Below are 26,145 nucleotides of genomic sequence, written 5' to 3'. Positions count from 1 at the left end.
AGAATGCCTGCATGATCTCTTTCTCCGCTGCGCTGCCGAACACCCCGACAGGTGTGCCATCGAAAGCTGGTATGGCAGAATGACATATCGGGAGCTTGTGGAGCAAACCAAGCCCCTCTCCCGGTACTGCACACGGAAAGTACACTTCAAGGCCCGCTCTCCTGTTCCCATCTGTGCCGGAAAGTCCAATTGGATTGTGATGGCAGTCCTGGGCCTGCTATTGTCGGAGGCTTACTTTGTTCTGCTTAATCCGTTCCAGACCCACGCGCGCCTGTGGGCTATAATTGTCGCCGTGGACGCAGTCCTTGTCATTTGCTCTTCCGCCACCGTCAGGCTGATGAAGAAACCTGCCTCAGCGTGCCAGGCTAGAGAATAACCATACCGTTTTGTAAAGTGAGGGATAGGCTCTTTGCCTGGCTTGTAGACGACCTCGTCCAGGCCACGGCCGAAAGAGCAACGACTCCCGGAGACCCAGCATATATCCTCTACACCACGGGGACCATAGGCACACCAAAAAAGCCGTGCCCAACCAGCAGACAGTATTGACCGGTCTTCACGAGCACGCTGTGCCCTGCGGAATGACGGCGATGGACTCTGATTTGCGGTCTTTGCAGTTCGCATCATACGCCTTCCACATATTAATCAGGGACATCTTCAGCACTATCGAGGCCGGCGGCTGCCTCTGCATCCCGAGCAAGCAGGAAGATACTGGGTCGGCGGAGGTCATGGAGTTTATAGCTCGCAACCAGACTGACTGGGGTGACATCACGCCCTGCCTTACGTCATTCTTGGGCCCGGCCAAGGTGCCAACTCTGCCGGCCATTTGCCTTATGGGCAAGCCGCTGGCTCGGTCCCAGGCCGAGGCGTGGTCGAGCCGCCTCCAGCTCATCAACATCTACGGTCCGAGAGAGTGCACAATTGCATGCCTCGCCAACAGTCGCGTTAAGGCCAAGTGAACAACCTCGAACGAAAGTTCGGGCAGAATCTCTATACCAGTTAAAAGAGACCAGCTCTAGTTTCATGCTTCAGTATTTGAAAATAAAAAGAAATTCGGGGCCAAAGTTGCGTAAACCGACCAAGACTGGTAACTTCAGCCGGCTACAGTAAATGGATATTGCAATAGACGAGCGAAACACAGAAGAGCAATCCATGGCGATTCCAATCGTCTTTTGAAAAGACTGGTAAACAGGTTACCACAGCGTTAAACCTTCTCTTAAACATTTTAAAATATGCTTGAATTGCGCCTATTAGCTATAGATGTTGTGAATCATGCTCATACTGTCTAATTGCTTGGGGATGCATTAACCACAGCCTGCCTCATTAGATTCAACCTGTTAAGAACCTCACTATGCTCTTCATTTATTTTCAATAACCTTTGCGAAATCGTCCCTCTAAACCGAGCTGCTATCTTTGATCCCACTCGACGACGTCTCATCACGACGTGCGCCAGCTGACTTGACAACTCGACCATCTCTTATTGTGAGATCACCTTTATAATCTCGGCTGGGTTGATATGTGACTTCGTGTGTCACCGGGTTATACTGCTCCCATCCCATTATGTCGGTCCACAAAACGTTAGATCCGATTAGAACCTCCCCCTCATGTGCGTTAATGTAGCGGTCGCCTTCCTTCTCATGTGCGGCCGCCAAATCGTATATGTTCAAACCCTTTGTGTCAATATAGTAAATGTAGATGAGGTCTCGAGCGCTAATTGCTAGGGCAAATTCTTTGGGGAAATCCTTGTTTGTGGAACTGGAAGGTATTAATTCAAGTCCCCATTTCTGAGAATATGGACGGTATTCCATGCTCTTCAAAACAATTTCCCGTTTAAAGGCGTAGCTTTTTAAGAAATTACGCATGGTAAAGCAATCGGTGTTAAATTCGTCTTTCTTGCCTTTGTGGAAATAGATGGCAGCGGGCGACCTAAACTCAGCTCGATAAACCACTATTGGGCGCTCTGCTATAGCGCAACGAAATAATGTTACAATAAAAAGAAAAGTTAAAACAAACATTTTTTGGGTTTAAGTGGACGTGGGAGTAATATGGTGCCAAATATAAATGAACCACGATAAACAGGGAAACGAATCCGTGAATGAGTAACAGGAAGTAGGAGAGCTTATCATATAGGATGCTTAAAATATTATTAACGTTGCGTACCCCCTGTTCGGCACCCCCCCTGTTCGGCACCCAAAAATAACAACACTTTTATTTTTATCCTCCAACTTCTATTATAAATATCTCGATGAATCTTTCACTTTTGGATTTACTTTTTTCTAATCTTAATTCTCCATTTTCCAATAAAGCAATATACTGAAAAACAGCTTATATCTGCAATAAACGACGTCAATAATGGCAATCCAATTGCAAAAACCTCCCGAAAATGGGGAATACCTAGGTCTACACTTCAAAGTCGACTTAAAGGTTCTCAACCTTATAAAAAAGCACAAAGCCCTTTTCAAAGGCTTTCTACGGAACAGGAAAAGCATTTGGCTGATTGGGTACTTACCCAAACAGCTTTAGGGCTTCCGCCAACGCATCAAAAATTACGCTTTTTTGCAGAACGAATTCTTCAAGCCGCCGGAGAGACAAAAGGCCTTGGAAAACGTTGGATAACTCGTTTTTTGGCTCGTTATCCAATCCTTAAAACCCAAAGGCCCCGTCGAATAAATAACGCCCGGGTTAATGGGGCTACTACGGAGGTAATTAAATCTTGGTGGCTTTATATTACGAACCCGGTTATTAACGCTATTAAACCGGAAAACCGTTGGAATATGGACGAAACCGGTATAATGGAAGGTAAAGGATCTAACGGCCTGGTATTAGGGCTTAACGGGATCCGGCCGTTGCAACGGAAAGAGCCCGGAACGCGGGGTTGGACGACTATAATCGAATGTATATCGGCTACGGGCGTTGCCCTCCCTCCCCTTGTTATATTTAAGGGAAAAAACGTACAACAACAATGGTTTCCGACGGATTTAAGCCTTTTCGATAATTGGCAATTTCACGCAACCGAAAACGGGTGGACAAATAACGAAACGGCTATCGAATGGTTAAAAAAGTGTTTATTCCGTATACCCAACCTTTAACCCCTGAAAAGCGGTTATTAATTTTGGATGGCCATAGATCACATATAACGGACGAATTTATGCTTCTTTGCTTGCAAAACAATATTCAACTCCTATATTTACCCCCTCATTCGTCACACGTTCTTCAACCATTGGATCTATCGGTTTTTGGGCCGTTAAAAGAAGCTTATCGACGTCAACTTGGATTTGTTAGCCAATTTTGCTGTTCAACAGTTATTGGAAAACGAAATTTCCTATTTTGTTATCGAAAAGCCAAATTAAAAGCATTTATAGCAAAAACCATTCAATCTGGTTGGCGTACAACGGGGTTATGGCCGGTAAATTTGGTTAAACCACTTTTAAGCCCTTTTTTATTAAAAAATAGCAACGCCAACGTTATAAAAGATAAAAACAACGGTTTGCAAAGGGATAAAACACCGGAAAGCCCAGCCCAAAAAATTAACGACCCGTCTTTACTTATTTGGAAAACCCCTAAAACGACCCGAAATGTCCGATTTCAACTGCAAAAACTTTCCCAATCCAACAAAACCAACGCTACTTCACGTCTTTTATTTGCAAAAATCCAAAAAAACTTCGAAGCCAAAGATACCCTTTTGGCTAACGCCCAGCACAAAATCAGCTTATTGGAAGCACAACTGGAGGCAATACGGCCGGCTAAAAGGAGGAGGGTGGTTCCGGATCCAAACGAGCTTTTGGTTAACAAACAGAACATTATTGGATTGCAGGAAAATGATATAGAAAATTTGGAACGTTTAGCTGATGAAGAAGAGGTTAATGAACCGGAGAAGCCTGAAAACGATTGTATTTTTGTGCGTTGATAATTTTATATTTAAATCAGTTTATAAAAGTAGGCATTTCGTTGTTAGATTTTCAGGGTGCCGAACAGGGGGGGTGCCGAACAGGGGGTACGCAACGTTACTAGAGGGAATTCAAGGTTACTTTATATTGTTGAAAGAAATAATTATAGCCAGCGTTAAATTTGGGTTTTGTTTAAATTTGTTTGGTAGAGCTTGTGTATTTCCTTCTTAACTTATATATATATTATTATTATTATTATTATTATTATTATTATTATTATTTTACAATAATATTTAGCAAATTCGTAAGGTACATAATTAGAAAACGCTTGAAATAAAACGCATTACCAGGTAAAATTAATATCCACACCATAACAATTTCAAACAGGGATTGCCCCATTTATTTTAGCTTTAATGATCTTTTGTTTTAACTAAGCATTATCAATATATATTTACTAAAAATAAACAACCTTTTTTTTTTAGCTTTATACGAGGTCTAATTAAAGCCTGTATTTATTTTTAAAAATATCACTTCTTTCAGTTCATAACCGGGTTTCTTTATCAGATACTTCGTTTCGTGTACATTTAACACACTTTCCCCTGAGGAATAGTAAGTGCTAGCCAAAGGATATTTATTTGAATTGTATAAGAAATGAAAATCTATACTGTTTTCGGTTTTGGCCTTCTGGTCCAGCGCTGTATTGCTGCACCTGGGGGTACAAGAAAAAGCCAATCCAACAATATTAGCGTCCGGCCTAACATCGCTGACCACCTCCCCGAAGACCCTAACGACGGCAGAGAGTGCCCTGTCACTACATATGATGCCAGGAAAGGCGCCTGCAATCCTGGTGATTTCCTATTGACAATCCATTTTGATGAGAAACAACGGGCAGTAAAGCATAACAGCGGTAAATATATCAACGTGCAGGCAAAATCTTTTTTTGAACAAATCGAAACTATATTTGTATCGCTTTGTTGAAAAGAAATAAAATATAAACTAACTATTGTTTTGATTTTTATAGGCGCCGATATACCCCTACCTGGCCCCCAAAGTGATGGTGCCGTAGGGATCCTGTGCTGCGTCCATTATAACAACAAAGGGCAATTTGTGTCGCAGTATTTGACGCAGTATCACGCACAGAACCCAGACTGGGACGGGAAAATCATTCGCAGAGTCGGGTTTTTTCGAAATAGTGGCATGCGTACCAAAACTAGAAAGATCTCCCCCAACGGCTTTGTTCAGAATTGTCTTTATCTTAGCTGTTGTTGTTGCATCGTTGAGAGCTGCATAAACAGCGGTTCCGGCAGCCGTTCAGACCCTTGCGGACCTTGCGGACCTTGCGGACCTTGCGGAGAATGCGGAACTTGCCCAGAGTGCGGAACTTGCCCAGAGTGCGGGACTTGCTAGTGACTAGGTGGATAGAACAGCAGTTTGCGAAATGCGCCCGCCAGTTTTCCCGCTTTAATATAGCGACATCTTCAAAATAGCGACCATTGAAATATACGCCTAGACGCCGTGAATTGAATCGCTCGTCGATATTTAAGCGCACACATGGTGAATTTTAAGGTACAAAGGGTGGGGAGTCTGGGTATTTAGCAGCTGCCATTTTCTTTCAAGCTCTGGTTTTTCGTTGAAGATACAATTTCTTGCGGTTGGGAGTCCTGGTTGGGTCAATAAATTCATTGCTACTCGCCATTGTGTTGAACGAGTTACGGCGTGTAGTCCTCCTGGTGTGAGCTAGTTGATGAATCTACGTGGTACACTATTGTAGACCCACCCTTAAACTAACACCATGGGCTCCCGGAGAAACCTTACAAACTGGAATATACAATGCCAATGTGGACCTGATTTGTGAGATCCATGACGTGGGAGCGTGTTGGTTTTGATTATGACAACAACTGACCAGCTGCAGAAGTGGGCAGGCAGCTTCAACGTCTTGCATTGCAAACAGGCCCGCGGTAGTGACAAACAGCACAGGCAGAAAATAAAAAAGGGAATGAAATGATGAATAAATCGATATCAATAGGTATCACTGGATTATTAGCGCTAGTATTCTAGCGTCAATAAGTCCAGCCACACCAGTCTACCTTTCTCTTTTTGTTTCTTTTTGTCCCCTTCTGTCTCCCTCAGGTCTCTAACCTCTTCCGATCCGCCCTCGATACCACTTCTAGCCATTCTCGTATCTTACAGCAGGCTTTCCTAGAAATCTACTTGTCCTGTGGCACTGAAGGGTACACCAGAGTCGTCATTTCACTTAGCATTCCCTGGTTCCGAAATATATTCCGCAGACATCATGGTAGGTCCATGCCCTGATGGGTAGAGTGCAAGACCGCACAATTCTTTCCAGCAGCCACTTATATTTATTGTAACCTGTTGGATGGACTCGGGCTTGGTTGAGTATCTCAAGCTAGATGAACCAGAAACACAATAACACAATACATGAGAAGCTTTTAAATAGCCATGACGAAAAAGCTCAGGCTGCAAGGAGCGTATTGAACGTGTTACAAGGACCCAGAGTAGCAAAGAACTTTGATAACCTGGGTATGACATTGCAAAGCCGAGTCGAAATGCAGTCTTTGAGTCTCAAAACTCCTGGGACTGGCCCAAGGAGGAGAGAGAAGGAGAAGAAAATACGGGGCATGAGTCTGAACACAAGAAAAGTCTTAAGCGGCTGTCGTCTAGTAGTGTGAGGACCAAGACCAACAACTGTCGACATAACTTGTCAGAGAAAATTCAAGACCCATGCAAGCCTCTCGCCTCAACCAAGACTTAAGTTAAACTCTATGATCGATTGCTGTGGACGCCCGCCTATAATATTTTCGTGTCTGCCCTAACGATTATAACCAGTCGCACGAGACTGTCACTAAGGAGAATGAACCCAAGGGTCAAACCAAGGTCAAAATTAGCTTTAGAATGCAGTTTGTTCAACGGAAGACTGGGAACCTAGCCGCGATGGCTCAGCAACCACTGACATATAAACGTATATTAGTGAGGTAAAGGCGCTTTTTAAGGTCCTGGGTACAGTCTCCAATTTTAATTACCTCTTCATTACCTCCTTGAAACTATTTGTGTGACAGGCTCAAGGACCTGTTAGCTCTTGCTCCAGTATATAAGCCCTAATGACGCGCGACGACCCGGTTCAAATGACCATTTGATATTCAAACGAATCTTTTCCATATAGGTATGCCTTGCTCGTGGATTTTAGGCTCAATTTACCATCTCAATTCTGCAAACCGATGCTCGCGGTCCCATAGATTTCTTACTGCCTCTGCCCGAACCTCATCGTCCGAGCATATGAGCTGAAGAAGCGGCCTTCTACTGTTTCCGAGAAACTCCTGTTGGTTGATTCTTACCTTAGAATTGTACATTAGCGCCTCCTTTTGTAAGCCTTGCTCAATTCGGCTTCTTCGATACATGTCCTCTCCGCGCTTTTTATGTGGTCGAGTTTCTACAGATCAACTCCTGCCTATTCGGTTTGAAAGAGGAGCGGCCTCCTCTCGGATCCCCGTCGTATCAATGGATTGGTGCTTATAGCGAACAAAGTTAAGATTTTTCAAGCGCTTCAATATATCCGATATGCTCTTATAAAGCCCCTGGAAACGACATCCAATCACAGGCACAGAGAGAGAACCCCTATCTCACGCAACGCCCTCGCAGCCATTGGTATGAAGTTATTGATCCAGCTTGATTTTAGTCTAGGTCGAAGAAGCCAAACAGAGGGCCGTGGCTTAACTGTGTCCTGACGGGTTTCGGTAGTTGATCTATCCGAAGTGCTGGATTCAAGGCTGTGCACGCACTAAGATGCAAGAATGAATGGAAATTGGTGCCTCCATTAGGAAGTTTGCCCACCCCCAATTTTCTCATGACAGCTTAGCTATAACTGAAATTCAGCCGGTTCGGGTTCGCTAGTGACATGAACATGAAATCTTCGAGTTTAAATGGAAAAAGTTTAATTAAGAGCCATGCTCAGTTGGTTAGGTGGAATCAGATGTTCTGCACATGCGCTTTAATTCCTTCCGCGGCTCTTTGTTGGTTGGGCTACGATGGGATGAAGAGAGGACATCAACGAGACCACCTAGCTCTATGGAGATTTCCGACTAGCCTTATATTGCAGGAGGCAAAAGATTAAAGTCAATGTAACATAGAGGTCCAAGTTCTTCTACCTTACCAGGGCTGTGGTATGTCTTTTTGCCTGTCTTCGCTTGTATTCCTGAACCAGGACCAGAATAACTACACGGCGTGGTGGCATCTCCCCCCTTATTATTGGTTTGAATTAGCTTCGTACTGTTGTTGGTAAGGATAGAAGATGCTCTCGACGGAAAAGCCTGAAACCTCATCCAGGAAACACCGATTCCACCAGGAATAGCAGTAAAGTCGGGATTAGGAGGAGCATCTAGCTGCAATGGTTCTGCAAAACTCTCGTTCGTCTCGTCTTTTTACTTGCTGCGTTTGCCTGCCACCCTATGCCACAGCCGCAGACGAGCCGCTGTTCACATTTGAGATAGCTGCAGAAGCAGGAACATTTCTTGCCCGCGCTTTTGATACAAAGACCTTCTGCCTCACCTGGACCCAATCTCTCCCACCGTGGCCTCAACTGAGAAACTGCTCACTTCATCTGCAGCCAGTGAAGCAGTAGGTCCCCTACTGCAGTGACTGAGTCTCTTACAATCCTGATGGCGGTCCTTTTCGGTTCGGTGACGTTGCGCCTATCTGCGTCTTCTTTCAAACACCGCATTAAGAGCCCCATTTCCGAACTAAAGACTAAGCATTTGTCGTATAAACTAAATACAATAGCGTTTCCCGCGGCCCCAAACGAAGCTATTCAAAAGCAAATTGGGGCCGAACAAAGGAGAAACCATGTTATGAAACGGATAGAGAATTAAAAAGGGTGGATTAAGACTGCCAACAACAGATACTATTGTAGTTTTGGAAAAACCAAGAGGAATAATGCGGTTTCTGGAGGCTGATGGATATGGTAGATATTAATTGCCAAACGCAGCCATGAGGGTTAGGTTTGTTTGGACTTTGGGGATTGTTAATTCTCTTAGGCGCGAAGCCTAGCGAACTTCAGCTCGTTAAGTTGGTTTTATATATGCCTTTTTTCACTTTTGATAACTGCCGGTCCGGATAGACATGATTCGGGTTAATATAGGGATAGACCTTTGTCATATTTGCGAGGATGTGGAAATAATGATAAGAACAATAAAACAAAATTCCACACTCTAGCATCGGAGGAAAGGGAAACACATAAGCGAGTGCTACCAGTTTAGATTCATATACAAACTATTGCAGTAGCTGACACGCATTTTGCCGCCAGAATATAAAAGGGGTCCCGATCCCTTGCCTCTCGTTCTCCATTTTCCAGCAAGGTACCAAACTATGATATGCCTAAATTGGGCGAGACTGGAATTAGATCCGTGAACTCTATTCAGATTAGTGTTTCGACCCTTAAACTGCTGCATCCTGCTAGGGCCAGTATTTTAATGCGGCCAACTAGAACTGGATATGACCGCTGTGTGGTATGGTCGCGCAGGGCAATCAATCCCAAGCTGTCTATGTTGCCGTTATCGGGCGGTACTAACACATTCGTAGAATTTCTCTTGTTTACGGAAGAGAAGTGGTCGTCGTCTCTTTTGGGATAACTCAAGGTTTAAAAGGGGCTATTGATAAGTTTCCACACTTGATTCTCCTTCAGGTGCGCCTACAGCTGTTGATCGTTTTAGTCCAGGCCTTGATTTACCCCAGCCTTTGCTATTATGACATTTTATCCTGGTAATGGTTTTCGGTATTGAAAGTTCTTTTAGGTTTCCACTTAGGTTTCTTGATAATCGCAGAGAAGTGGAGATTTCCAGCTTCAGTCACCTTCGTCTCCGGCCAGCGCTTATGCGGACCTAATCGCCCTGCTCGACGTCTTCACAATCGGGCTCGATTAGGCACGCTTATAACATTCTTCGGTAAGGGCCAAAGTTGCGGCCGGCCCGCCAAACTCCTTGGAATAGTAAGCATGGAACCGCAGCATTTGCGCCGCGCCAAAAACGGTATTCAATCTTCTCCGGACATTGTTACTGATCCTTATACAGGTTGAGACACCATTTTTCTGAGTTTTGGTTCAGGAACCTTTGTAACAGTGCCGACGTTAACAGTACGCTGTATAACATCGATTGTTATTTGCCCAACCGGATTTCGTTCGTCTGCAACGTCTCTCGATCAATCCCTTAAGTCCGTAGTATTGACTGGCACGATTTGCGTTAATTGTGGTTCAAAAACAAGGCGCACTTGAAATAATTTAAGAAGATTCCTAAGCCGCATTTTAAGGCGTAAAGCGGCCCCGGTTTAGCTGTGAAGCTGGGTGCTTTGGAAACATTACCTACCTTTTTACAGGAATTTGGAGGTTTATATTAAATACTGTTGGTATGAAGTAGAAGCAATGTTATATTCAGGTTAAACTATTCGTAGCCGACAGTATTCCAATTGATAAATTACCCGAAAAAGTTCAAGCTCCACCGTTTACACCCATTGATATTCCGCGCAAGAGTCTTCATATTTGCAGCAGACGTAGTATATCTTTCTTTTAATAAAACATTTGTATAGGTACGGGTAAATTGAGCATCCTGGCCCTTGCTGACCACCAGGATATTCGCGAACTTGTCTGCAGTCGCTATCATCTGCAATTATTATAGTTGTAAACCCAAAGAATGTTACAACAGTGATTGAAATATATTTGAGAAAGTGCATGGTGTTAATTGTGAGTAAAATGGGCTGGTCTGGATACTTTAGTCTTTGCCTGTGTCGCAAATATCAGAGAACCCCGACATAGGGGCTTGGACATTAAATTTAAATATCAGCGCGTATATATTCCAAAGGCCATTATAATTTGACAGATTATTTCAAATCTAATAAACCTTTCTAATATTAGCAATCCGCTTGAATAATTAATTTTATGCAGTTTCTATTTATGTACTCAAAAATACGTAAATATTTATTGATGACTCGCAATGTATCTTCAGCTATTTATGGCTTATATTTAGGTCACCTGTCCTGTAATTGTATATTCGAATATTATTTGAAAAACATCATCGTCTATTATCGAGCATCAATGTGTGGGCCAAAATTAATGTAAATTTTTAGAGGTGTTGGAACAAAGGGAATCGCAGTCAATTTAACAATAGAGCGATGATCCACGTGCAATGCCCCACAGGCCAATTGCACGTAACTCACCCGCCCAATTGTGGGTATAAGACGGAAGGACGTTCAGAAGCTCACCTTTAGACAGTTTCATAAAATATACAATGAATACCTTTATATCCGTATAACAACGTTCTGTTGATCGATCGACATTACGAAAGGCCTATCAACAAGAGGACATTTAATAATTACCACCATTAGCACAGTCCGGGGGCAATATATAAGCCCGTCCCACTTAAGAAAACCTTGTTGGACAAGCTTCTGGGCTATCGTTGCTGTGTTACGGCTTGCGCCTGAAGGACAAGAATTTTGAGTGCGAAGAAAAGCTAAAACCTTCTAATAATGTGTATAATCCTAGAACAAGCATTGGCAGGATACGCTAGGAAAGCTACACGGTAAATACAAATAAGCTACCGTTCAATTCATTATTTCTCAAAGCCTATTTTTCATGAGGGATTCTATGGCGCCTCTGCTGGGAAGCATGCGTTCTTCCTCCTTAACATGACAGCTTTGTACTGGATGTAATCCAAGGACCCACCCTTAAACGTCGTGGGACTGTCAGGTAAAGAATTCAGCAGTTGCAAGAGCTCGACTCAGAAACACCCTGATACCGGATCGATCGAGTAATCTTCGAATCGAGGGTAATGGTGTGACGATAGGTAGTCAAACGCAATGTAAGTAGCGGTCCAGACCCAATCCAAATCCTGCCACTTATAAACCATTAAAAACCCAGCTCCTAATCTTAACGGCGACAAAGTCGTAGAAGACATAAGCCGCGCGGCGCCACCATTGCTTTAGCCGTACGCGAGGTGGTATATAATAGTACCGGGCGATAGTCACCGGACTTGAGGCAGACAAACCGTTCACACCACCACACTTTACGTCAACTTGGCGAGTATGGCACTGAGGAGCTTCGGAGGCGGTTCTGTTGACATTAAGGCAAGTGTTAGTGATGATGTGCTGTGGTAGTAGCTGTGCGTGGGGAGCGGGGCAGTGGCCGTGGCGACCTTCGGTACAGCGAGACCAACATCCAGGGGACCTTTTGAATCTCGTTCGCCCTCTCCACAAAAACCCAAAATGGTTTCCGTCAACAACTCTAACAAACCTTCCTAAAAGCGGCTCGTGGCCCACGCAATAAAGGCTGCAAACACGCTACAAAGGTTCCAGCGAGTTATACAAAATTTGAATTCCATGGCGCCACATACGAGCCTGCATTGCGCATTTGGTACATTATATTAGAGTATAGGGTTTACTGATAAAGTAAAGAGAAGCTCATAAAAAAACTCACGAGTCTGTGACTCGGCGTATTTAAGTCGTCCAGACAACTTCTTATATAAGCAAATCACGTCTTACATTGCGTAACCCCCAGCCTTCTGCTGTTGACTTGGAGCTTACCTTCAGGTATTCCAACAAACTCGACAATCGCTAAAGCACCCAGGTCAACATGGGCGGTAAACCTGATCTTCATTCTCATGCGTCACTAACCCACAAAAGTCTTTCGTCCGTCTTATATCCTTCTACCTGGGGCTGCGAAACTTCATCGGCAAACTGTGGGAGTGGAAAGGAGAGAAGACAAAAATGTGTCTTCCGCTGCGGTCGATAACAACTTCGAAAAACGACTCGTAAGTTATGGTATGCCTTTGGAAGGTAATGAAGTTCGCCTCTACAACGCGAACTGCTCCGGGTGCCAATCTCCGCGTCCTTATTGAGGCGCCGCCGTCGACGAGCCTAAACACGGGTGCAAACACCACGCCTCCTAGGTTTTGTCCAGCAAAAATGTTAGCGCCTATGAGCGGCTGACCAGCTCGTGCGGTAGGACTGAGTGAATAAAGGCCAAGCTGTTAACCTTCGGCCCTGGGATGAGTCTCAGGAATGATGTCGACCTGGGCACCGCCGATACGTTGACCGTCACCGACACCGCCGCCAGCAGCCCTTATCGGGATTGCGCAAAGCGCTGCCGATGTTGAGCATCGAAAGAACACCCGAGTTTTTACGGTTTGTTGGAGGGAAACATTTGAAGATGGACGCATTTGAGACGGTGTACGGAAATCATTGTTCTTGGGCTTAACGTCGTCGACAACCACCTCGGTGCCCTTAGAGAGGCCCTCTTTAAGCAACTCGGAGTTTGAACCACGCCCTCAGCCTGTTTCAATGGGCCGGTCAGACTTTGCTCATCATCGAAAACTTTGCGGTTTGCTTCCCCAATATGGTACATGAGCAAACGCGTCGGCCGGCTCGGTTCTGCTTTCGAGCACGAGGCGGGCCACGCCCCATTTTGAGCAGCACAGGGCGCACTCCGGATGTTGGTGCAGATTTGACCTATAATATCGTCATTAGCAGTAGTGCAAGCCAACTAGAATTTCGTCACTCTGACTATGGACAGCGTACGGCCATCCTTCTTGTTGATGTGGTCCCATAGTATAGACTTAACGCCCCCGCTACTTGGAATTTCCTGAGCTCTCCAGCGTGGACGAGACAGAACTAGCTGGTTCCTCGGGTGATGTCTACTCAAAGCAGGGCTCGTATGGTCTGAACATGGCTGACCGCGTCTCCACTGGTCACTCGAGACAGAGCGAGAGACTGATTTGGATTCCGATTTGCGCATTGTCCAGATGCATAACGCGTAAGCCACCATCTCGGAAAGACGTAGGCAAATGTCGGGCGATGCTCAGACTCATCTTGTTCACCGACACGTGACTCCCTCACCATTCGGCCGGCGTGAAATAGCCGGGTGAGGAAGTGAGGGGCACATTGGCACCCTAGGTTGTGGTGCGGCAAACGTGTGCGGATGGAACTAAACCTTTGGATAGGTCCGGCCTGCTCCAGCCCGTGGCGCACAGCGCTGTCGATATAAGCACCAGCCGCACGTCTTTCACGGTGCGCGCACATATGCCGGCCAGGTTGGGCCTAAGTTGTTGAGACTCCGAGCACAAAAGAAATGCGGAAAACAAAAATACCCTTTGGCAGCGGACCCGTGTCCAGCGAGGGGACGTTCTTTGCTTTTGGATTAGGGACGATATGGACTCCGAGATGGAAATCGCAACCTTCCAAGGCACTGCGAGTTGCGTCTACCTTTCGAAAGACTGGCTGCTTTTTGGAGCAAAAGGGTGCGGTGATCGGGTTTCTGGCCAGCGGAAAGACTTTTACGTTTCCCTCGCGCCTCCCACCAGCAGGGCCTCGCTTTTAAGCAAGGAGAGGATCTGGCCCCGCACCACCGGGAAAACCAGCAACACCGCGATCAGCGGGACGACCGGCTCCCAGTGATAAGTACGACGAGCTTGACCAGGCCTTCGCAGACCTTTACGTGGTGTTCAAAGACGCCGGCGGTAAAGGACTAGAGAATGTCTATAAAATTAACATGTACATGACGTTTAAGCTGGATAACCATTCTCGGTATTCCTCTGCTCTATTCGCGATCCGAAAGGGTGACGCTAGGATTACTCTCGACAGTCCCGGCAGCAACGTTACAGGCGGCAGCAATAAGCAACAATAAAAGGAAAACTGGCGGAATGCACAGAATCATTCTCTTCTACTGATGTGCCACAGGCCCGGGACGGTAGCACTTACATTAGGCAGAGGTCCACGAGAGACATCCCAACGAGCCCGCCGACCTGCACCAAACAGTGGCCGATAGAAACTGTGATGTCTTTTGAGCTCTATATCGCTCCGTATGGACAAGGTCTGAGCGCTTTATACTAACTTTTACCGTCTTGAGATACCCGTCTTCGGTTTGTAACGCTTGAGGGCCCAGACGGAATTGGGCACCGAGCTCAAGTGCCATTATACAACGACAGCTATCTGTTGCCCTTCATGCGTTACCATTTTAAGCAGGTTCATGTCATGAGACAGAATGCCGACTTCATATCCGATCGCCGTGGCGGTCGTCACATCCTTGACTCGTGGCCGAGGTTTATATGGGCAGATTTGTCTTTTTGTTTCGTTTGGTCGCGCCTCTGGGTAGATTAGGCGGAGAAGATCAAGTGAAGTAAAGCTGGAGTGGCAGTAGGGGCTGGATTATATCACTGTTGTGTGAAATGTATGACAAATCCATGGGCAGAATTCCGGACTTGTCGATAAATAAATCGTTTGTCACAAGTTCAGCTCAGGATTCGTTACGAATACTTCAAATTCTTGCCTCCAAGCAATCCAGAGTTCCAAAGGCGCTTAGAATCTGCACCAGTCGTTCTTGCCTTCGCCCGCTATAGGTCTATGCCCCTGGCGCCCCCTGTAGGCTTCGAGACTGCAGAAAATTTGTTTTACCACTCTAAGTCTTGGAACGATAACCGGATTTTTCTCCACAGCCAGTGGCTCCATTTACCTGCCTTTGGGGCCATAAATGTACAAGACGTATTAGTCAATCTATATAAACGAGTTAACAAGGGTCAGGCGATGGTTAGGCAGTGAATATCACTATGAACCAAACGAGGTCGCTTTTCGCATATGGTATTTATAGCCTTTGAAATAAAAACAAAAGTAATGGAAAAAAAACTTAATTGCAAATCTTGTTTGTGGTAAGGCTCGAAACAAGTACAAATATTAAAGGTTTCTTGTTCGGAAACCGAATGTTCGACCTTAAGACGAAATTTTCGACCTCTAGGCTCGAATGTGCCCCCTAATATATTGCTCGGCGAGCTGAAGTGACAAAAATGCATTCGAAAAAAAGGCTAAAATCGATATTCCCAGTCCACGGCCAAAATAACCAGTAAATTATTCTAAACCTGCAACACCAAACAGATTTAATCTCCCAAGACTTTCCTAAATACACTCGGGTTTTGGGCGGGACATTTCGTTATTATTCCTTAATAACCCAAATGCGATTATAATTATTATTCCACCACTATTATCCTCTGGTCGTGACGTGTAATAAACATTTAATAAGACTCTCCATTAAAAGCGGCATTGGTAAACCAGGCAAAACTATTAGCATGATTAAGGTTGTACTTTTTCGGCAGCCTGTAATTAATATCAGAGTTAGCGTATTTAAACATAAAAGTAAATGTGATAAATAAAACCAACATTAGTAATTCCCGTACTCCAAGAGTGTCGTAATCGTACGTGCCTCTGACTATAATATAAAAGTCGGAGGTTAATAATACTAGCTGATAAAATATTAATATAAACAGGTTGTAAATATTACTTACTGGATGGAATATGCGAAGCCTCGTGAACAAGTGTTCGAGCTTTCCGCCAATAATGTGATGCGTATTTATTACAAAAGTCTGGGCATAAATATATTTGGTTGTTAGAATCGTCGCGGGGTTTTAGTGGTATATAAGCAATCAATCCGTCGCATTCGGGTCCCGGAAAATGGCAGCGAAAAACAACGTTCGTTTCCCTAATATCGCATGCTTTTTTAATTTTTATAAAAAGCCATTCGAAACTCTTTAATATTATCGTCGTTACTGGTTTTAAAATATTTCTGTCTTAAACGACCATCGTTTTGAACCGCGGGATAGGTTTCGTTTGCCAATATTACGCATTCAAGATAATTTAGTTAAAATTAAATGCTTTAATATATTTAAACCAATAGTTATACCTTGCCATAACCGTTGTTAATATAATTCTTTTGGTCAAAGCTACAATTATCGCTAATTTGGCCTCGCTTTACTTTATTAAAGCGGCTTATATTATAATTTTTATTATTTATGGCCTTAATAAAAATGAGCGTTAACTATAGTTTGCTAATATTATTATTTAGTTTTTAGCTTACATTGGTTTTAATAATTAAATGGTTGGTTGCTACGTTAGGGTTTCTTTGGTGTAAAACCGGCAAATTACCAGTGGTGGTAAATATTGCGACCACCACGTTTATAAACGCGAAAATATATTTACAAAACATGATATTAATTTGGGTTGTTTGCCAAGGTTTTAGTGGAGCTTTACTATTAAATATATTTTAAAAATGGATAATTTAAAAAGGCTTTTTTCAACAATAGTTTTACGTGCTTTTATATATTTGTGTTTTTTTTTCGCAGCGTTATATAAATCCACATAATTTTTTTAAAAGTCCCCACAATTATTTTTAATGCATTTTTACATGAATAAATGCGTTTTAATTTTATATTACGAGGGTAATGGTAAAAATCCCTTCCATGGGTTTATCGTCCATTGGTGTCGGTTGTGTCGGCGTTGCCGATTTTATTATTAATTTAAAAAATATATAAATTTAAACATGTTATTTCTGCGGCGAATAACAAAGTTGTTTAGCCCCACATAGCATAATATATATTTACGGTGACAGGGGACGGGATTTTTCGCCAAGCACCTTAGTTAACTATTATTATTTTACACCACCGGTATTAACCAGTAAGGCTAACCTTATGATATTTATTTATTTAATTTTACTAATTAACTAAATAATAAAAAGAGGCATGGAAATAATTGAATATTCGAGATATTTTTAAGGTAAAATAACCATGTTAAACCTAATCCACGCATTAACCCACAATTTGTAAATGGTGCGGTTATTTATCCCGTACAAATTCTCAAATAACTGCAAAAATAAATGCCCCTCCAATGCTACTGTACTACGTTATAATTATAATAACCCATAACTGGAATAACGGCACGACTTGTCCAAACTGCACCACCTGCACCCCCTGCAATTCGCACTACCTGTAATTTGCACCACCAGGCGGCAAGGCCGTTTCAGCTCTGCTTATGATGCCATTAACGAGAGGCTCGGCCAGGACAAGTCGAAACGTTGCGGCACCGGACAGCTGGATGTTCCGCACCGAGCGGCAATAGGTCGGGAGCTCGTTCCAATTCTTAAAAGTCCCAATTCACCCAACCCTTAGAGCCAACCCTCTTTCCAAGAAGCATTAGTTCGATGCGGGGGTCTACTTAATGTTGCAGTTTGGCGTTATGCTGGGTTTAATAACACCCCCGGCGCCGCTATAGTCGCTTTTGGCGGGCATACATGCTCTTTTTCTGATTCTGCCACTCCCGCCGAACAAATCAGAGAGCACTGGGCATGATTTCTGAGTGTTAGATTGGATCTAGACGGCAAGGCCTAATCGCAGTTGAAACGGAGACGGAGCGGTAGTAGAAAGCAGGGAAAGTGATGAGGTAAAGGCACCCGTTGCCTCTAGTGGTATATAACCTGTAACAGTAGGCATTGTTTCTCTTCAATGTCGCCAATAGACGCTGTTGCTTTCCTTATTTTGGACCTAGTGATACAAGGCCTAATATATTTAGAGAGTAGCTATTTTATCAATACCACTCGCTTTACTACCAACAAACTGTTTCTTTTATATTAACAAGTGACCGCACACAACGCACATAACACCGGTGGGATGGCAGACAGGTTAAGATTAATGAACAGCCGGTTTAATCGCTGGTAAGGGCGATTATGCAGAAGAACGACGCTTGACGGAATTAAGGCATCGCTACAGCGACCTCGGCCATTCTGGACGTCGAGCCGACGCAGGCTCTGGTTAACGATTCCTTTCACGCAGTCAGCTACATATTACAGATGCTGAGCGTTTATTAGACGCCCACAAGTGGAACTATTATAAGGCTTCACAGTTTGAACGCAACCGAGAGAAGAACGCAGGGTGGCGGCGGCAACAAATATCGGGAGAGCACTGCCAGTAAGCAGGACCTTGCTACAAGCCTGTCGACAGCGCTGAGCGCCAATTAGAGTCTTCAGCCAGCCTCAAGACCACAGAATGTAACTCAAACAAACCTTCTGTAGTTAAGGCTATTACGCCTCGCTGGTCTATTCGCATTCGTGCAAATCCCGCGGTCCGGCAACAGATGCGCCCGCACAACGGGGATATACAACAACCCAACCTGGAAAACCGTACCTCTGCCTGGCGAACAACTACCCGCGTACCAGAATCATTTCATGCTTGGAACGGGGCGATCGCAGTAGCTACAAGCTTTGCCAGTCCCGGCCCTGCAACCTCCTCGAATGCGGCGCGAGCAAGTTGTTTACCAAAAGTGCTGATAACGTCTAGTACAGCAATAAGCGCTTGCTGGCTCGAGGCTCGTTCCTGCGCTGGGGCGCGTGGTAGACGGGCTTTCTGGGTGTCATGAGGGAGTGCACTCAGGACGGCCGAGGGCTTTGGGATTGTCTGTGTAATTATGCTGTTGATGATCTCAAGGAGTAGGACGATTTAGCTGCCCTGTTTAGGGGGGTTTCCGGATGCTTTGGCGCACAGCGATCTGTTAACTGGTGGAAAGTCAAAGCGCTCGGCTGTCTAAGGTGGGGGAGGCCGTCTAACAAGAAGCGGGATACGTAATATAACCCGTCCGTGCTATCCGTAGACAAGTCCACCAAAGTGTCGCGTGATTTCCGATTTCCTTTAGTTGCATGTGCGTACCATAATATTTACGGTAAACAATCCTGCCAACTACCGCTAATAACAACTGATTGACTAACGACTCGACGGCCTCGTCAGCACTTATTGGGAAGTTGGGATTAAGCCCTACGCGTTTTCTTTTTTCTTTCTTTTTTCTTCTTCTTTTCCTTCCCGTTTGCCTATGAGGATGACGAGATTTACGGCAGGACGATGCTCACTGATATCCCGACGGGACCCTTTCCAACCCGTCCAAGCGCTGGTTCATCCACCCACTAAAGACTTGTCCTAGCTGGATTTGGGCGTTCGTCTGGATGGCAACCTCCTCCAACCATCGGGTGCGTCTGTTCGAAAAGCTGGGTGACCGTAAGCAAAGGTACACGCACCCTTGCCGTCAATCTTTCGCGAAAGCAGGAGACAGTTTGCGACACCGTATAGCCGTTGGCTTAGAGCGTATGGTCTGCGACCTTTGGGACGACATTGCTGTGCAGATAACTAATTGGGGAAGTTTCGGTCAATCGGCGCCGTTATTGGCCAGTTGCTTCTATTAACAGAACCTTCATGCATATCCCGGCTACCAGTGCTTCCAGGCGTTGTCAGATTGCCGGTTTTCGGTGCTGAGCGGAGACGGAAGTAGCAATTATATATGGATGTGATCTGGGTGAAAGCCAGCCTGTGTTAGAGCCCGCAATTAGACATTGCCGCTGCTAATCATGAGCGAGGAGCATACGTGATAAGTGGCGTACTCAAGGACAGCCGTTCCGAATAGCCTGGGGACGTTTACATCCTTGTGGCTCACCTCTCCCGTTTTAAAGTAGGTACTCCACTCGAGCAGTTTTTGCATGGTAAAGTTTTAAACTTTGAAAAAAAAAAAAAAAAAAACGAAGGCTCGCTCCGCAACCAGGAGGGTGAGCTTATCCCATCAGGGTTTATTGTCCGTATTCGACATACCACAGATAATGCGATTCATCAAATACCTTTTGTTTATTGGTGCAGTCTTTAAATGCAAGCCTTTTATCCCTGTGTCTGGGGGCCGGCCCCGTGTTTATTTATTGCGCATAATAAATTAGCACGGCAGTAAGCGCCAGGATGGCTGGGACAGCCTTTATGTTTACCTCGGCGGGCTGCACGACACGAATCTGCCCGTTTATTGGCCCTCATTCCCCTGCGATTATAAATTCTTCCTGCGGCTTCAAATCTCTAAATCCGGTTCTCAACCCCAAAACCTATTAAATAACCCACAAAACAAACCTTAGGCTGGACGAGCTTGAAAAAGCGGCGTTGCCGAGCTTGATTAATATACCGCTAATCGGGTTTTTCTACTCTCTTAAAAAGTCTAAGACGATGCATCATAGATAAAATCCATACTTGTAGCTGTTCGCCACTCACACGCACAGCAATTACAGCCTCTCGCTCTTTAATCCCGCCTCAATCCTATCCCACAGGCCCTTCCGCAATGTTCCAGCAAGCCAGTAATCACCCTGCGAGTCCTTGCCTTCGATAACATACATATTCCGCATGGGCCAGGCCCGGCTATCGATGCGGTAGCTTATAAAGCTCGGCACTACCTTGGCCTTGGCCTCCCCGCCGCCGACCACAGCCGGAGCGAAATCGATGTGGAAAAACTCGGCCTGCGACCAGTTGCTAAATACAACCAGCTCCCCCCAAGGCGAACCGACGACACGCGTGGTTCGCTGGTTGCGGGGGTCCGGTACCGACGCAGCATGCATGGCCGCAAGCTGCTCCACCGTCCCCAAATCCTTAATAGACCGCCGCACCTCGGCCGCCGTCGGGCCGGGCTCGCCCGCCAGCTCTCGAGCCGTCGTATAAGCCATTACCCCGGTGGCGCAGTTCGACAGGAAAACCTTGCGCTCGTCGGCCGGTGGCAGCAGCACACCCGCCAGCGCTTTGCGCATATTATACGCCACCGTCAACATTACCGGCGTGTCCGGCGGCAGGTGCTGTGTAGCGTAACGGCTCCACCACGCAACCAATACATCGCCCTCGCTAACCCAGGCCGACTTCGCGCCGCCGACCGCGAGTTCCTCAAGCGCCTTCTGCCGCAGCCGCTCGACAAAGCGCCCTGGCACGCGCACCATGCGCGTCTCTTCGGCCGGCTGCCAGAAGACGTCATAGGCACGCCGCAGCGCCCACACCATCGAACCCAGCAGGCTAGTGACGAGGCGCGCGTGCAGGAAGGGCGGGGCGGATGGTTTATGCAGCGCGGCGAGGTTGCGCAGCGGGTCGTGGTCGAAGCCACACGTCTCGGGGACCTGGTCGGCGCGGCCCTGCAATACGAGCGACCACGCGCCCAGCAACCCTTGCATGCCCAGCGCCGTGCCGTCTAGCAGCGAGTGCAAACAGCTGACGCCAATGGTAGTACCGTCGCGGAACGTCACTACATGCAGCTCCAGCTGCGGCAGGGCGCGGTCGATAAATTCGCGCTGCGTGGCCGGAGCGCCGGGGCGCCGAACCAGCGGGGTGAGAGTTTCGACGTCCATCACCACCGTCGGCAGGTCGTGCGCTGGTCGAGAGGTCGGGATATTCTTCGCTGCCGGGTGCTCCGCCATGGGGGTGTCGAAATGTACATGCGAAAAGGTTATAGCCGGGCAGGCTTCGGTGAATTCGGCCGGGATATGGTAGATTAAATTGCCTTTCTATAAGGCTATTAACTTGTGTTTTGCAGCGTAAAAACATGGTAATTTTATACCTTATATTTGAGCCGCGCCCCGAGTTTCCGCCACCCGTCTTTGTTAAGTAGTTCAACCATGGCGTCTTTCAACATAATGGGGTCGAGCACGTGGTCATATTTAAGCATAATGGTTAATACCATATTCGCGAATGTAGGCATTGCATCGTACGAATGCATGGGAATGATTTGCGGTGTCGACATGGTGGTGGTTTGCCTAGTGTTTTGTTTTTAAGTGGCAAAGGTGAACAAACCAACGAGGTATGGTGTAAACAAGAGAAGAGGGGAAGACTGGAATGTGAGGTCGGTAATAGTGTTAAATAAAAGCATAATTGTCAAGCCGTCCTAAACTGGCTAGGTATTATAAATTGGGTGCGCCCGTTTTAAATCGGAGTAAGACTGAGATTTTTCCAAAAGTTTAATCCATCCTTACTCGGTATTGGCAGCAGTTCCTAGTTTATGCGAACTTATCCGATAATTTACCTAGTTAACGTCCGTTATTAGTACCGCGGGCACTTCCTCGGACGGCCGACTCCCAATTTTACAAAAGAACGCTGTCCGCGCGCTTAGTGCCCGCTTACCCTTTTTGGGGCTTGGACGATGGTTGCATTGCACGGGCAAATATGTATGTGTTTTGAAGATTAATCTTTGATTTTAAATGGATAATCTTATATCAGCTCAATCTTATAGACATTAGATGAACATAAGACAGGTTATCTTCGTCAACCTTGAATGCAAGACGCGCGGCTTTACCATCTTTTCGAGTTGGGCCGTCCGCTTTTTCATGTGATTTCGGCCACCCCCAGAGCCGCACCGCATTTCCCCATCGCGACGCAAAGCTACGGCCGCCAAATAAACATTTTGCGTCTCCCAAACCTTCGCCTTGGGGAAATATGGCAACGGCGATCGATGAAAAAACGGATGCTCTTAACCCTCACTGGAACAAAGAGGGAAACAGCCGCGCCGATATGCACGCATTTTCAAAGGACTTGCTCAACAACTCTACGGGAAGCTCGGGCCACCAAAGGTCATACCCCCGAGAAAGAAGCCAAGATGCATTCCAACGAGCTTGTCCGCCTCGCCACCTTTATTGATTTAAAGAAGTCCAGCATGGCCGTCCAGTTGCGATGAACGCAAAAGCGCCAACCACAGAAACACCTTTGTGGTAATATGTGGGCGGCTTTGCACGTGTTCGCTTTACGGAGGCTGGTCCGACACTGCCAGCGGGCGAATTAACATACCTAGTTTGGTCCGCTAGGGCACCCTTCTGTTGGGGGTTCTGCAAACAGTACCAGGTTAAGTTCGTTGGTGATCCTGCCAGTGGAGCTGCATCCACGCTATCGAGAAGTTCAGGGCTTGGTGGCCGACAGAAATTTACGCCTTGTTGTATAGTGCTGTGGTGGGAGAATTTAGAATATCATCTATAGTGCTTAAGAGTATTAATTATTTGCAAATATACATGTTTTTTTTACATACGCATATTTACTTTTTTTCCGGGCCGCAGATGTAAGTATATTGTTCTTACTGGTTGTTAACACTTCTTGCCCGGCCAAAACGCCTAGAACAGCGCTGCGGCGAAGTCTATCCCCAGCCCCAGGCATGTTCCTGGTTAGAGACTGGCGAAAAGGCAAAAGCGTACACCTGGGATCGTCAGTCCTTGCCGAGATGACTAAAAAGTCAACTGCTGGCTCGGTCGCGGGGAGCATAGGGACGCGCCAACCGAAAACCATAAGGCGCAGCATTAGCTGGCTGGGATGCATCGTAAACAGCACCGAGAACAGTTTCAGCCTACATTTAAAACTAAGCAAAATCTTGTTTAGTTAGTTATAAGTGGAAAAGAGGGGCGACAGCCACTAATTGCGGGAGCTTCAGGGATTGCCATGGTAGAAAAAGCTGTACGAGGGATTTAAATACGGGGCTCGAGAAGGCGGGGGTGGGGGAAGAAGAAAATCCAACAAAAAAAAAAGAAAAAAAGAAATGAGAAAACACATATGCCCGCATTTGTATTAATTGTATTCGTGGTTAATTGTCGTTTAAATAATGGTGTTGCTTTTATAGAAGCATAAATTTGTATAAGCTATGATGGCTGCGACCCTTTCACATGTCTTGTTTCATCTTGAACTCCTTTTTGATCATATCCCGGCAGATGGGCAGTGGTAACCTGGCTGGTTGGGGTGGCAGGCCGGTTCGGTTCAGCTTCTGACATTAATTGCGTAGCGCAATCTTCATGAAAGCGGCGTTTTTTTGGCATGCTTCGGCGCACGGACGTCCGAAATAATGGCCGACCTCTTGGTGCATCCTGTTCAAAAGGTGAATCGTCGATATAGCCATCGTTGCCCCACGTATCTTCACCATCCGATGAGGTACAATCACTGTAGCCCCACCCAAGATCATCCACCATTTGTCTCTTTTTGGGGCTGACACTCCGGTTTTGAGACCTGGTTGAGAATGCGAACACTTGGGAGAAGGAAGAGACGTCTGCACTCGTACAAACCCGCTGCTCAACCAGATTTGTAATTCTGTTCCATACAAAAATATTAAACATGCCGGACCATGCAACAAATGGGATGCGCTCGTCTGTAAACAGAGACCAAGCAAACCTGGCAAACAGGAACTCTTTACTTAACCCCTGGACATGCTGCAAAAAGCGGTTGTGGTACAGTGGGATAAGTTGCGTTGAGGCTCTTGGCTTCAGGATATGGCCGAGTAACTGGGGAGGCAAAGATGTGTCCATATCGACTAGTTTTGGGACCAGGGCAATACGCCGTGTCTTAAAGAGATGGTGCAGGTCGCTGCGCAATAATAATATATTCCGATCGTCCGACATAATTTGATGCATACTGGTAGTATGCCGACAATACCTGAATAATAAAGTTAATATAATCCCATCTTCTACCAAGGTTTGCCTTATCAATGCCCAAAGGTTGACCGTACCTTGATATGCCGTTCGAAGTAAACCATTTTTTCTCCTTTACCGGTATTAAATGCGCCAGTTCAACCGCATTTGTGAAGCCCGAAATGCGACAGCTTCCATCACGAACCACAATCACCGAAGGCCCTTTTAACAATTGCGGCGGTCTGTACTCGGGTACGTCGAGGCGCGCCCATTGTGGTGGCAGGTTGTCATGTGGGAACCGCCAGTTGTGGAACGAATGTACGATTGGGTATTTCTCTTGAACATACGATGCTATATTAGCGAAGGGTGCAACAGATGACCAAGGAAATGGGCAGAAGGAGGTGGCCAGAGGGTGCTTACCAGAGACAGCAACATCCTCCAAACAAAAAAAATACTCCCTGCCGCGCAATAGGCCATCCGATGGGCGCTGGACTTTTTCAAACAACGAACCTTGTTGTCTAACAGCCAAGTATCCCTTGTCCCAGTTTACTGCCGCGAGGATACAACAGCAAACAAGAGCCAAGTCGTAGTCGAGAACCCCGTTTATAGCAAAGAGAGCCAGTAGCGGAGGCGCGTTGTCTGGATAAGCTGGGTGTCGGAAGTGTACTCGAAAGGGGCTTTCAATTGTGGTTTGGGGAGGTTCCAGAGGCGCGAGTACTGGAAAGGCCGCAGACGCCATGTAGCTAGCTCGGTGGTGGAGGTGGGCGCGGCGGAGATCGCTCGCAAGGGATAGGAGGCCGGATCGCGATATCGGGTCGCGCAGCGGACGCTTCGCGTATCGCAGATTGAATGAACAGTGTCACTACGTAGCTGTAAGCACGTCGGATACAATATACAAGGCCGTAATGCGCAAGGCACTGGTTTGATTGACGTCTCGATAATCGTTATTCGAAAGAGGTTTGTCGTTGTTGGGATGTGCTGCATTGCGACATTGCGCAAGGGTTGCTGAGGAGGAAAGTGCCCATTTATTTTGACAGTAGCCACAGTCAGCCACAGTTGGCTACAATCGAATTGCCTTGCCTAATGTGGTAAAGCAATTGCAGGCCACCAACCACACGTGCACGCGCTAGCACCCACTAAAACTGCTGTACCTTGGCACAATGCGCACGCGTTACAGTCCATTAACAGCAGGGGACTACAACGACTGCGTTCATTGCTCACAGCTCAGGGAGCATAATCAGGTGGACT

General features: G+C 46.0%; 4 protein-coding genes across 4 annotated transcripts; 1 reads left to right on the top strand and 3 right to left on the bottom strand.

The window, feature by feature from the left end:
* Positions 1-79: 79 nt before the first annotated feature.
* PgNI_09067 (uncharacterized protein) lies at positions 80-956 on the top strand (the record flags this gene model as incomplete). Its single annotated transcript, XM_031129057.1, has 2 exons — positions 80-357; positions 425-956. The coding sequence occupies 2 exons, from the start codon at positions 80-82 to the stop codon at positions 954-956; spliced, it is 810 nt and encodes a 269-aa protein (XP_030978052.1).
* A 435-nt stretch (positions 957-1,391) lies between these two features.
* Positions 1,392-1,805, bottom strand: PgNI_09066 (uncharacterized protein; the record flags this gene model as incomplete). The annotated part of the gene is made up of 1 exon (XM_031129056.1): positions 1,392-1,805. One exon carries the CDS (start codon positions 1,803-1,805, stop codon positions 1,392-1,394), a length of 414 nt encoding a protein of 137 aa, XP_030978051.1.
* Positions 1,806-20,772: 18,967 nt separating this feature from the next.
* PgNI_09065 (uncharacterized protein) lies at positions 20,773-22,265 on the bottom strand (the record flags this gene model as incomplete). The annotated part of the gene is made up of 2 exons (XM_031129055.1): positions 20,773-22,029; positions 22,083-22,265. 2 exons carry the CDS (start codon positions 22,263-22,265, stop codon positions 20,773-20,775), a joined length of 1,440 nt encoding a protein of 479 aa, XP_030978054.1.
* A 1,893-nt stretch (positions 22,266-24,158) lies between these two features.
* Positions 24,159-25,636, bottom strand: PgNI_09064 (uncharacterized protein; the record flags this gene model as incomplete). Its single annotated transcript, XM_031129054.1, has 3 exons — positions 24,159-24,222; positions 24,266-24,901; positions 24,996-25,636. The coding sequence occupies 3 exons, from the start codon at positions 25,634-25,636 to the stop codon at positions 24,159-24,161; spliced, it is 1,341 nt and encodes a 446-aa protein (XP_030978053.1).
* Between the last annotated feature and the right edge of the window lie 509 nt (positions 25,637-26,145).

The sequence above is a fragment of the Pyricularia grisea genome, assembly GCF_004355905.1.
Source record: "Pyricularia grisea strain NI907 chromosome Unknown Pyricularia_grisea_NI907_Scaffold_7, whole genome shotgun sequence".
Taxonomy (NCBI): Eukaryota; Fungi; Ascomycota; class Sordariomycetes; order Magnaporthales; family Pyriculariaceae; genus Pyricularia; species Pyricularia grisea.
The sequence above is the reverse complement of the archived record's forward strand: the minus strand, read 5'-3'. Positions and strand labels throughout refer to the sequence as shown.